This window comes from Stegodyphus dumicola, chromosome 1 (assembly GCF_044657685.1).
Source record: "Stegodyphus dumicola isolate Sdum_Otavi_A_Nest chromosome 1, ASM4465768v1".
Lineage (NCBI taxonomy): Eukaryota > Metazoa > Arthropoda > Arachnida > Araneae > Eresidae > Stegodyphus > Stegodyphus dumicola.
Window position 1 is genome coordinate 5,124,893 of NC_140768.1, and position 12,865 is coordinate 5,137,757.

The 12,865-nt window shown below is 33.7% G+C and overlaps 1 protein-coding gene across 1 annotated transcript in view; it reads left to right on the plus strand.

Annotated features, from left to right (window-relative positions):
* The first annotated feature begins 7,911 nt into the window (after window positions 1-7,911).
* Window positions 7,912-12,865, plus strand: part of LOC118194287 (UPAR/Ly6 domain-containing protein bou-like) — a 34,219-nt gene continuing 29,265 nt past the window's right edge. Inside the window, exon 1 of the mRNA XM_035365506.2 lies at window positions 7,912-8,047. Coding sequence (XP_035221397.2) covers window positions 7,999-8,047 — 49 coding nt within the window. The 5' untranslated portion in view covers window positions 7,912-7,998. The remainder of the gene's footprint in view (window positions 8,048-12,865) is intronic.

Below are 12,865 nucleotides of genomic sequence, written 5' to 3' on the forward strand. Positions count from 1 at the left end.
AGTCCGATGAAAAATGAACAAAAATTTATTATTATCACAACAAAAATGCTTAAATTTTCTCAAATTATCATGCAGTATTACAATATCTCACAGTAGTTATCTTTTAACTACTCAAACGTTCAGTAGAACGTAATTCAAAACAGCTAAAGAACGCTAATCCGCGAATTCGCTACAATCAACAAGAGCAGTTTTCTAAACAACAACAAACTAAGTAACTACTACAAACTGAGATGTTTTCCTCCTTTTATAAGATTTTAAAATCACGCGCTAGAATTATCCAGTACTTTCTCGAAATCAAAAAGAGATATTTATTTATTTAATGCACGCGCTCTTGTATTTTCAATTTTCCTGCTTAGCTTTCTTTTAATATTCGTCACGCGCTGCACTGCGCGAGAAATAAAACCATTTAATTTATAACTGAACTAACATTAGCTTTTTAAATACCAAATTCGTAACACTATCTATTAAAAAAAAAAACGCATCAAATTCCGTTGCGTAGTTTTAAAGAGTTAAGCATATATAGGGATATAGGGAACAGAGAAAGCGACTTTGTTTTATACTATGTAGTGATTATTAAAAACGTCTTTTACTTTCATTAAGGAGCGCAATTCATTTTTGTGCGCTGCCACCGACGCCTCATTGGCGGAGAGATGATGGAGCATCGCTCAGAGTTTAGGTTCAACAAAAAAAACAGAAAAAGGTCCCTCTCCAGAAAGCGGAAGAAATCTTCGGAGAATGGACAGAGATCGATCTGATCAATCGTTCTTTGGAGAAACCATCAATCCCCTCTCTCGTGACGTAACGGGGACTCCTCCCTGCAGGACATTCCCAGAACAGGTCGAAGCACAGTGCGTCATTTTGGTCTTCTGCCTCTAGGGCTGTTATTCGGTGACCCAGAAAAACAGAAAAAGAAACAGAATATTCCAAGTCAACCCTTTAGGGACGGAGCTATTCTACAGTATTGGCTGAAAACTCGGTGGAAAAAAAATAAACGTGATGATCGAAAGTTTTACAATTCATTTTTTACTTCCTTGTACGAAGTAAAAAGGAAGTATTGTAATCGCGAAAAGTTTCAGGCAGCATATTTCAACGAAAATATCCATTTTGACCGCTATCGAATGCAATTTAACGATGTTTTTGCGTGATATCTGTACGTAAGGACAGAATAAAATACTGTTTTCCTTCAAAAAAATTATAAAACTGCTTTAAAATTAATCTGAAGAGAATTTTTCGTGGTGTCTGTACGAACGTATGTACGTACGTATCTCGCATAACTCGAAAACTAGTAGCCTCAGAACGTTGAAATTTTGTATATAGGACTGCTATAACATGTAGATGTGCACCTCGTAGTTTGGTTGCCATCGGCCGCACCAAACGTATATAAATATATTTATATATATATCCACTCTGTTACACGGCTCAGTAATGTCAGTTTCTTTACACTTATATGTTTGTAAATTGTACATTTTTTGCTTTAAAAATGATTGAATTATGTTGTTTTTATCTTCCGGTTAATGATTTTATGCCTTTATTAAATCTGTGTGCAATATTTTTAGAGTTATCAGCAATTTTAAAGTTGTTTAATTGCCGCTAAGCCTTTTTTAATGGCGGCCATTGATGTTTACATTTGAAACGGGAGACAAGTGGATTTGTTGCCAATCTAGAGAAACTTAGCTTCGCAACAACAAAGATTCGCAACAACAACGCATTCATTTATTATTTAAATCATGCTTAATCCTTTCTGGAATTTTTTCGAGGAAATAAGCGTTTAAGATTTACTTCGTAATTTTTAATATAGATATTTTGAGTTTTTATGTATTTTTGCATTCTCGCGAAGTGAGAACTGAATTAATTAAATGAGAAATACTCAATCGTCTGTGAAAAACTGTTCCTTTTTTGTTTTGTTTGCTTAATTTCTTTTATACATCATTCTAGCTTTATTATAGTATTTGAATAGAACATGTGGCAACGATTAGATAATTCTATTCTATAAATGATATAAATTTTGTGCATTATGAGTTATAATATGACGAAATATATAAGTTAACTGTTATATAATTATTGGATTATATAACAGTTAACTTAGTTTCCGTTATAAAATTATTATATAAGATAACTGTTATATATTTATTAATACTGTTAAGTGAATCTAGCGCCAGAGTGTCGCTATGGTAAACAAATACTAGAGTGAATTTTAAAGAATGCATTTATTCTATTGTGGTATATGCGCTGTCGGCGAAGTAGATTTAATTCAATCCAATAAGTTTAAATGAAATGCAAGAAAAAATGCGTATAATTTAATATTCCAATACAAGAAAGTCATGTGGTGTACACATCAGATTTTTTTTTTACTTTTTTACGTCTCATTCCATGACTTTGAGATGTTTGTTCTTTTTGTTCTTCAATCAGTTTAGTTGCTGTTGCCATATTGTTTTCAAATAAAACGAATCTGATGTATATAAAAAATCTTTACATAATTTAAAGAAGATTATATTTTTAGTTTCCTTTCAGTAATGCACGAGCATATGTTTCACGCAATATACTATATAATACAAGGCATTAGATTATTCCTTCATGGGGCATTACGTTTTGAACTAAACGGGGAGGGTTATAAATTAACTATTTTCGTTTCAGATCATCACCCTTACCAAAGTTAAATCAAAATATAGGGTGCGGCAGAATTCGTTCATATTTATATTACCCTATTGTAAGAGAATAATAACTGCTTTCTATTTATTGTTCTGTATGTCAAATAATAGTTATAGGAATGTCATTTATCTGCCGCTACACTGTTTTGAGAAGGATAAAGGTGTGGTCGGTGACTGTGACTGGTGAACGTTAATCCAAGGATGCTACACGACTACTTTCTTCATTAATTAAGAATGGTGACTATGGATGTGAAACATTTATTAGTATGGATATGGATCGTCTAGTAAGATAGGATGACCGCGCCAAAAGCATGCATGAATGTTTTGCAAATATTTTCAGAAAGATTAATTTCTAGTTATGGTGAAATCCCAATCACCCTATCTTAAACGTGCTGATTTTTTTCCTTATTAGGAATAGGAAGTTTTATTAACACGTTGTATTGGAATGGATTATTCAATTTTGAAGGAAGGGATGCCTTCGTGGAGGATTTTCTAAGGGAAACTTACACATTGGGAAAACCAAGAAAACGCCCAACCAGCCAGCCTGTTCGCGGGATTCGAACCTCGGACCGAAGTACCAGTGTTCAGCGTCTTTACCCTTCGGCCGCTGGTGGGCTTTATAACACGTTTTGCTTCACGAATATTCAAAATGATATTTCGAAGTTAATCCGAAGTATGTTCCACTTTCAATTCAGTATGTTCGCATTTCGTACTTTCAACCCCGACTTTTCACTTCCTTGTGCGAAGCAAAAAGGAAGTATTGTAATCGCGAAAAGTTTCAGGCACCATATTTCAACGAAAATATCCATTTTGACCACTATCGAATGCAATTTAACGATGTTTTTGCGTGATATCTGTACGTAAGGACAGAATAAAAGACTCCTTTTTCCTCCAAAATAATTATAAAATTACTTTAAAATGAATTCTGAAAAGAATTTTTCGTGGCATCTGTACGAACGTATGTACATACGTACGTACTTATCTCGCATAACTCAAAAACGAGTAGCCTCGGAACGTTTAAATTTTGTATATAGGACTGCTATAACATGTAGATGTGCACCTCGTATTTTGGTTGCAATCGGCCGCACCAAACGTATATAAATATATTTAAAAATATATCCACTCTGTTACCCGGCTCAGTGATCTCATTTTCTTTACTCTTATATGTTTGTAAACTGTATACTTTTTGCTTTAAAAATGATTGAATTATGTTGTTCTTATCTTCCGGTTAAGGTTTTTATGCCTTTAGTAAATCTGTAGGCAATATTTTTAGAATTATCAACAATTTTAAAGTTGTTTAAGTGCCGCTAAGCCTTTTTTTATGGCGGCCACTGATTGTTTACATTTGAAATAGCAGACTAGTGGATTTGTTGCCAATCTAGAGAAACTTAGCTTCGCAACAACAAAGATAACGCCTTCATTTATTATTGCGAATTAAATCATGTTTAATCCTTTCTGGAATTTTTTCGAGGAAATAAGTGTTTAAGATTTACTTCATAATTTTTAATACGGACATTTTGAGTTTTTATGTATTTTTGTCTTGTCACGATGTGAGAACTGAATTAATTGAATGAAGAAATACTCAATCGTCTGTGAAAAACTGTTTCTTTTTCGTTTTGTTTGCTTAATTTCTTTTATACATCGTTCTAGTTTTATTATAGTATTTGAGTAGAACATGTGGCAACGATTAGATAATTCTTTAAATGATATAAATTTTGTGCATTCTGAGTTATAATATGAACGAAATATAATACTGTTTAGTGAACCTAGCGCCAGAGTGTCGCTATGGTAAACAAGTAGCGTGAATTTTAAGGAATGTATTTATTCTATTGTGTTTTGTGCGCTGTCGGCGAAGCAGATTTAATTAATCCAATAAATTTAAATGAAATGCAAGAAAAAATGCCTATAATTTAATACTTCGTACAAGGAAATCATGGGGTGTACACATCAGATTGTTTTAATAGGGTAATTTTTTGGTATTAGCATATTCACCAACACTACAAACGACACCATTCAGATTCCGAGACAGAAAGTCTCGTAAGAATTATAATTTTATATTTTTACCCTCGAGAGAACTGACCAGATTTAAAAGTACTAGGGAAGCAGACAGCATCTATACAAAACTTTAAATAAAGCAGAACAGAATTACACAAAAATAAAACATAAAATTAAAGTAAAACATAAAATTAGCAAAGCTTGTGCTTAGCGTAGATTTAGTCATGACCTCTATCGAGTTAGAGAGCAAACAAGTACTCTCTTCATCTAGAGCAAAGAAATTTGCTCTGACTCAATAACTCCGGTTGATTTCGTGGGCAAGAGGTACAGAACCCTCTTCATCAGACACAATAAATATCTTTGCTCCTGACGAAGAAGGACTTGTTATTGACCAAACCTAGTCAAACACAAGGTTGATGCTTTGCTAAAATTTCGTTTACTCTACTTTCCATCATATCTTTTAAGGGGGGGGGCTCATACACCTTAGACCCGCTTAACACCCTTCAAATATGTGACTGTTGCAAGAATTCGGATATTTTATTTATTTTAAAAGCAATTACTTCCAACTTTTTATAGCTGACTACATAATATAGCTGCTTTCTGAAATAGTGATCAGAAAGTTTGTGTTGCCACAAATAGTTTTGTAATTTAATCCGCTTTGTGACAAAATATTTCGTCAGGTTTCCACCTTGCGCGCACAATATTTTAAAAATGGCTAATGGTACATACTTGAAATTAGATGGAATTCTTTATATGAGCCCTGTCTTTTAACAGAACCTAAAATCTGATGAATATTTTAATATTAAATATTTTATGGACGAAAACATTACAGGTTTTTTTAATAAAATACATTTTATAATCTCGACTCCAAACAAAATAAAAATTTAACATGAAATTCTTAGAATGTTTTGGTTCACAGTAGTTTCCAAATGGTATAAAAGCTATATATTAAATATGGAATTAAATTATGCAACAGAATGTTTTAAACTGTGCGCGCAAGGTGGAAACATGACGAAAACTTTTGTCAAAAAGCGGATTAAATTATAAAAATATTTGTGGCAACACAAACTTTCTGATCACTATTTCAGAAAACAGCTATATTATGTAGTGATCTGTAAAAGGTTGGAAGTAATTGCTTTTAAAATTATGTGCGAAGTAAAAAGGAAGTATTGTAATCGCGAAAAGTTTCAGGCAGCATATTTCAACGAAAATATCCCCCAATTCTTGCAACACTCACATATTCGAAAATCTTATGGGTTTTAAGCAGTACGAGTCCCCTTAATGTCGGCATTTTTTTAATTGAAGCGATTTATTTAATGTTTTTTATTTTGAGTGAATGCATATCTCTGTTCGACATTCATATAATTCTTTCTGTTTTATGAAAATATCATTTTGATACAGAGTTTTGAAATTTCGTATTCACTTTTTGAAGTCGGATTTACTTCAGCTTGAATGAAAAAAATATAAACTAACTTGTAACCTAAAGAACTCTTAATAGACGTTTAAATTATTTTCCGTATCATAAATCTGCAGAGTATTCCCTTTTCGAAGGGTGCACAAAAGGCAAAATTCACAATCTCAATGAATCCTTTCATAATAGCCCACCAGCGGCCGAGCGGTAACGTCGCTGAACACTGGTAATTTGGTCCGAGGTTCTAATCCCGCGAACGGGCTGGCTGCTTGGGTGTTTTTGTGGTTTTCACCCATGTGTAACGTGTATACGAGCCAGTTTCCCTTTAAAAGTTATCCACGAAGGCATCCCTCCCTTAAGGCAAATAGCCCTCGAGTGCTTTGCCGTATTCTAATAAACCAACCTTTCATAATATAAACTGGACTAGATTGTCCCAAACAAAAGCAGCTGAATCAAAAGCTGTTCTTGATTTCTATACAACTTCTCCTGGAAATACAAAAAAAATTACAAACTTTTGCTGTTTTATTGCAGTTTCTTTCTTATTTCGAGCAAACTCATCAAAAAGGCATAAAAGTATATAAAAAACATTTAAGAAAATAAAATTTAAAATAAACCTTTGCACTTAAAAATGCATGAACTGAGTAAGTAAACCTATTTTTCACATTCGTATATTTCACATTCGTTGGTTTTTAATGGTAATAGAAGTAGTATAAAATCGAACACCAAATCATTAAAATCTTTCTTCAAATTCTTGTCGTAATAATGTTATTTTTTTCCTCGCATATTCTTGAAATTTTTACTTTTAATAAGGCAGGATTTAACATGCAAGAAATGTGCGAAGTATTTTGATGAGAGTTGTGTTTCAAGTAAACTTTTAAAGTTTGTAAAACATGCCAGTGATAAGTTTATACTTTCTTTGAAGCTCCTTATTGAGAATATTTTAATGAATATTAATTTTTTTTTTTTATTTTAATATAACTTAAATTTTGCTAATTAAAATGGTAAGAAATTTTCAATATAATATTTTTTATGTGTGCACTTTTAATACGAATAACCAATAAGTTGTGCAAATGGCAAAATATTTTTTTTTATATTTTTATTGAGAAATTGAAAAATAATCACTGAAAAATATATTGGTTACTAAGGTTTTTCAGTTAATACTAAGGTTTGAGTTTTTTTTTTTTTTTTTTTTTTTTTCAGATGCTACCCGTTAGCTGCTTTAAAGAATAAATAAATATAAGGAATTCTTTTCTTAAATTATGTGGATTATTTATAACGAAAAATTCTTCTAGCGCTTTTTGATGCGTTTCAAAACTGAGAATTAATTATCAGAATTTCTTTCTTAAGATGAATTTTTGAACTTTCATAGCTAATTTTGGGCGCCTTCTTGTTTTTGATCTGAGACACAAGTCTCAAGTGTCTTTGCTCTGTCTCAAGTGGTATATTTCTCGGTCTAGGATATAACCATGTTAACGTCCGATACGACCACCGACCAAGTAAAAGTAAGCTCTTTCGGCAAGTCTCATCCAACTGTTAGACAGGCATAAATATATGTAATATTCGTAAGCTAGCTATAAAATTTAGTTAACTAACTAAATTTCATATATAATTAAATATATATAAACTAAATTTTACATATAATTTAATTTAATTCTAATTTTAAATTTAGTTTAAAAAACTCTACGAAAGACGTACTTAACTTAGGTGTGACAAACTTGCTGCACTTTCAGTGATTGATGGTTAGATATGGCAAAGAAATTTTACCGATGAGTTTTAAAAAAATGCCTCGGATCATATTTCGTCGTAAACCGTATTCGGTAGATGGCAGCACTGAAAGGTTTGAAAATGTTACAGAAAGTAATTTTGTGTTAGTATGCCTTCATGCATTCGACGACAACAGTACGATGAATTGAATTGACATGATTGGTGGCGCTGCATATAAAAATGAAGATTTCGGTGGGAATAATATTACTTTCGAGCATTGTAAATACCGGTAAGTTCTCAGTACTCATCACAATTTTAAATTCAAAGTATATTTAAGATTTATCCTGTAAATTTATGTTGTTTTGCTTTTGCATTCTAATTAATTACTGAACCAGTTTTCTTGCGTCCAGGGTGAGCCTGGCCGCAACGGCACTGGTAACCATGGTTACCGAATTTTGCCGGACGGTAAAAAGCGTTCATGTGTTTGAGGGTAGTAATCTCTTTCTAAAGTTAATTTTAATTTTCAACATTACCTTATAAAATCGAGTTCTAGTTTTTGTCTTTTTTCTTCGGGGAGGGAGGTTGACATACTAAATGAAATCACTGCGTATATTAAGCAGTTTTTTTAATTTGTTGCGTTTTGAAAACGTGATCTCCTATGTTTAAATTTGCGATGTCTGCACCAGAATGTAGTTATTATTCACATTAATCTGAGTGGCAGTCTCTTTGCTCGGTTTCGAGTCAATCTAACTATTCAGTGTTCAGCGACCTTTTCCTGTTAACCTGATCTTACAGAGAAACCCTGTTTGAATGTTAGTTCTGACGAAACACATATTATGACTTATCTCACTTGGCAAGAGTCTTGAGCACCATACATGTAACAATACCATTTCGCTCAGTTCTGCCCCCCCCCCCAATTTTGATGGAGAGCACTCAAGGGAGACGGGTCCGAGAGTCTGGCTCGCCAAATATATAGAGTGACCCCATGCCTCAAAGACTCTATACATTTACAAACATCCATGCCTTCTCCGGGATTCGAATCCAGGTCTTTCGGTTCCGTAGTAGGATCCCCTAACCACTTTCTTTTCCACTCATACGTTAAAGCTCCTCCAGAAAGTATACAGAAACTGCTTTCCGTGCCCCCTGGAATTTTAGAGCCATCAATGAAAACACCATTTGCAAATCCCAAGTCCTATGTTCTGTTAAAGTAGATAGTGTCCACAAGGTTATTTTTAGCAGGGTGGCAGGGAGCTTACGGTATATGACGCTCATAATCAGTATGGATATAAATTTGTCCCCAGAGACTCATGGTGTGACGTAGTCTGCTTACGTTAACCACTACAGCCTCTCGTTCGATTAACAAGTCCAGAGGCGACGTGCCTGCAGTAATTGGTAAGGCTGCCGTGGACGTGGTACGATAAGCCTTGCAAATGAGAAGAAGAAGCTGGTGTCGCTGTATAGAGAGTAATGAATGTCTCATTTGGGAAGAGATGTTAGTTCCCCAAATAGCAGCGGCATACAGAACAACTCTTTCCACTACTGTCTTGTACCATATTCTACGCAAGTGACATGGGATACCCCATCTCAACGAGGTTGTTGATCGCATGGAAGTAGTCAGTCTATTGATTCTTAACTTTAAAGAAGAGATGTGTGGTTGCCAGGAAAGTCTATTATCTATTACTACTCCTAGGTACTTAACTTATTTAACACATTTAATGGAGGACCCCAAGAGTTTAAGACAGGGGTGTTTCTACGCAATGGAGAGCCTCGACTAATTATGAGTGCTTGTGTTTTAGGCACCGAGAGTTTCAGTTTATGCTCTCTCACCCAGTCAGTCAGTGGTTTTCCCCATGTGTAACGTGTATACGAGACAGTTCCCCTTAGAAAGTCCTCCACGAAGGCATCCCTCCCCTTAGGTAGATAGCCCCAGTGTGCTTTACCGTAATTAAATATACACACTCACCCAGTCAGCAAATAAATTAAGGCTATCCTGAGTTCGCGTTTCAAGGTCGCTTGTTGGTAACCAATTCCGCATGCATATATCTATACCTGGGTCGGAAGTCAACTCAGCGGTTTACCTCCCCTAACCACTGTACCGTCTGGGCGGCATTATTTACCAGTGTTATTTATAGCAGTAGGCTTCCCTAACCTCTAGACCGGCGCACATACTGCTGCGTGCGGGAGACTGTAAAAAATGTGTTTCTTTAATGATGCATGCGTAGTATATATAAGTAAGAAAAATAAAGAATATTTAAAAGCTTAAATTGGCAGCATACATTAATTTCCCTTCTCTATTCTAAAAATAGTAACCTCTATTTGCACTGCGTAGTTTCTAGGTTAATCCATGTCAAGCAGCCAATAGTAATTTTACAGCAATATTAACTATCCAATCAAAATACATTGAGAACCAAAACTAACTCGGTCTGAATTAAAATTTCACCCTGAACATTACGCACTTGCTTTCTACGTTTTGGCCTAGCTGGAATGCTGTCTGTCTGCTCCTTCTATCTTAATGCAAATTTATCTAAAAATGTAAGCTTTTTGGAAAAGGCACAGTTAATGTGCCAACTTGATTGTGGCCTCAGCCTGTTTCCTGAAATAAAAAAATCTGATGTGTACACCACATGACTTCCTTGTATGTAATATTAAATTATATGCATTTTTTCTTGCATTTCATTTAAACTTATTGGATTTAATTAAATCTACTTCGCCGACAGTGCATAAACCACAATAGAATAAATGCATTCTTTAAAATTCACTTTAGTATTTGTTTACCATAGCGACACTCTGGCCTAGATTCACTTAACAGTATTATATTTCGTTCATATTATAACTCATAATGAACAAAATTTATATCATTTAAAGAAAAGAATTATCTAATCGTTGCCACATGTTCTATTCAAATACTATAATAAAGCTAGAATGATGTATAACAGAAATTAAGCAAACAAAACAAAAAAGAAACAGTTTTTCACAGACGATTGATTATTTCTCATTCAATTAATTCAGTTCTCACTTCGCGAGAAGGCAAAAATACATAAAAACTCAATATCTATATTAAAAAGTACGAAGTAAATCTTAAACACTTATTTCCTCGAAAAAATTCCAGAAAGGATTAAACATGATTTAATTCGCAATAATAAATGAAGGCGTTATCTTTGTTGTTGCGAAGCTAAGTTTCTCTAGATTGGCAACAAATCCACTAGTCTGCTATTTCAAATGTAAACAATCAGTGGCCGCCATAAAAAAAGGCTTAGCGGCACTTAAACAACTTTAAAATTGTTGATAATTCTAAAAATATTGCATACAGATTTACTAAAGGCATAAAACCCTTAACCGGAAGATAAAAACAACATAATTCAATCATTTTTAAAGCAAAAAATGTGCAATTTACAAATATATGCGAGTAAAGAAACTGAGATCACTGAGCCGGGTAACAGAGTGGATAAATATATAAATATATTTATATAGGTTTGGTGCGGCCGATTGCAACCAAAATACGAGGTGCACATCTACATGTTATAGCAGTCCTATATACAAAATTTCAACGTTCTGAGGCTACTACTACTTATGCGAGGTACGTACACTCATACGTTCGTACAGACGCCACGAAAAATTCTCTTCAGAAAATTATTTTTAAGCAGTTTTATAATTTTTTTTGGAGGAAATGAGTCTTTTATTCTGTCCTTACGTACAGATATCAGTCAAAAACATCATTAAATTGCATTCGATAGCTGTGAAAATGGATATTTTCGTTGAAATATGCTGCCTGAAACTTTTCGCGATTACAATACTTCCTTTTTACTTCGTACAAGGAAGTAAAAAATGAAGATTTAATCTGCCTCCGCCTTCAATTTCCTGTTCATTATGGATCAACACTTCTACTCCATCAAAATTTCTGCTCGTCATTACATCTAAGTTTGTTTTTATTACATATGTACTATTCGTAATGTGTTTTTGTGCTGATACAATGCCGTATTCTGTTACGTACTTGTAAATTACCCAAATTAAATAATTGAATTAAACTTTTTATGTAAATATTTCCTCTTTCAATCCTCGGAAAATTTTCTTAAGGGGGGGGGCGTGATGGCTTGTGATATCAGACTCCGTGCTATATGCAAAGTAAAACGTTTAAAATGTAAAGTGTGCGCTAAAGTATGACCTAGTTTAAATCACCTTTAATGTAAGCAATAATCTTTTTATTTTTCATGTCCAACGTCCACGTACTGAATTAAAACTATTCGATAGTCATCAGAAAATGAGGTAGCGGTTTTAGCGACAAAAAGGAAATACACAATGTTATTTTCTATCTGATATGAAATTATTTGCAGGATATGATATTATAACGAGTGAAGTTTTGGGGAATTGTATGCTAATTAAAAAGTTATTTATAATTTCAGCCTTTACTATAACTTCTCCTTTCCGTATTCCTCACGAGAATGCAAACGAGTAGCCAGTATTTAAACTGAGGTTTTGGGATTTTTAAGTCAGAGCGTCTTTCGGTCATCGCGCGCGCACAGTTAAATTAACAAACAAAAATTGTTAAACTTTACTGATAATAAATGTATAACAATTTTAAAACTTTCACAAAAGGAGAAAACTTGTTGTTACAAATCCTGACATATTATATACTCGTGTAATGTAAAGTTCAGAAACTCCCTCAGTACCAATCAACCAGTGGCAATAACAGAAAGCAAAAGTGCCCATCTGTCAAATGGATCGGTGTGTGCTTATAGGTGTTAACCATACTCGAAAATAAATGAATTAAATTACCTGCATATAGTAAATAGAACAAAATCGTCAAATAATTGCGTGCGAACTTATATTTAAATCGAAATCAGTTTAAGGGGGCTCATACACCTTAAACCCCTTATGATCTTCGAATATGTGACTGTTGCAAGAAGTGGGGTATTTTATTTATTTTAAAAGCAATTACTTCCAACTTTTTACAGCTGCTATAGCTGCTTTGGAAACTAGTAACCGGAAGGTTTGTGTTGCCACAAATATCTTTGTAATTTAATCCGCTGTGTGACAAAATGTTTCGTCACGTTGCGCGCATGATATTTTAAAAATGGCTAATGGTACATACTTAAAATTTGCTGGAATT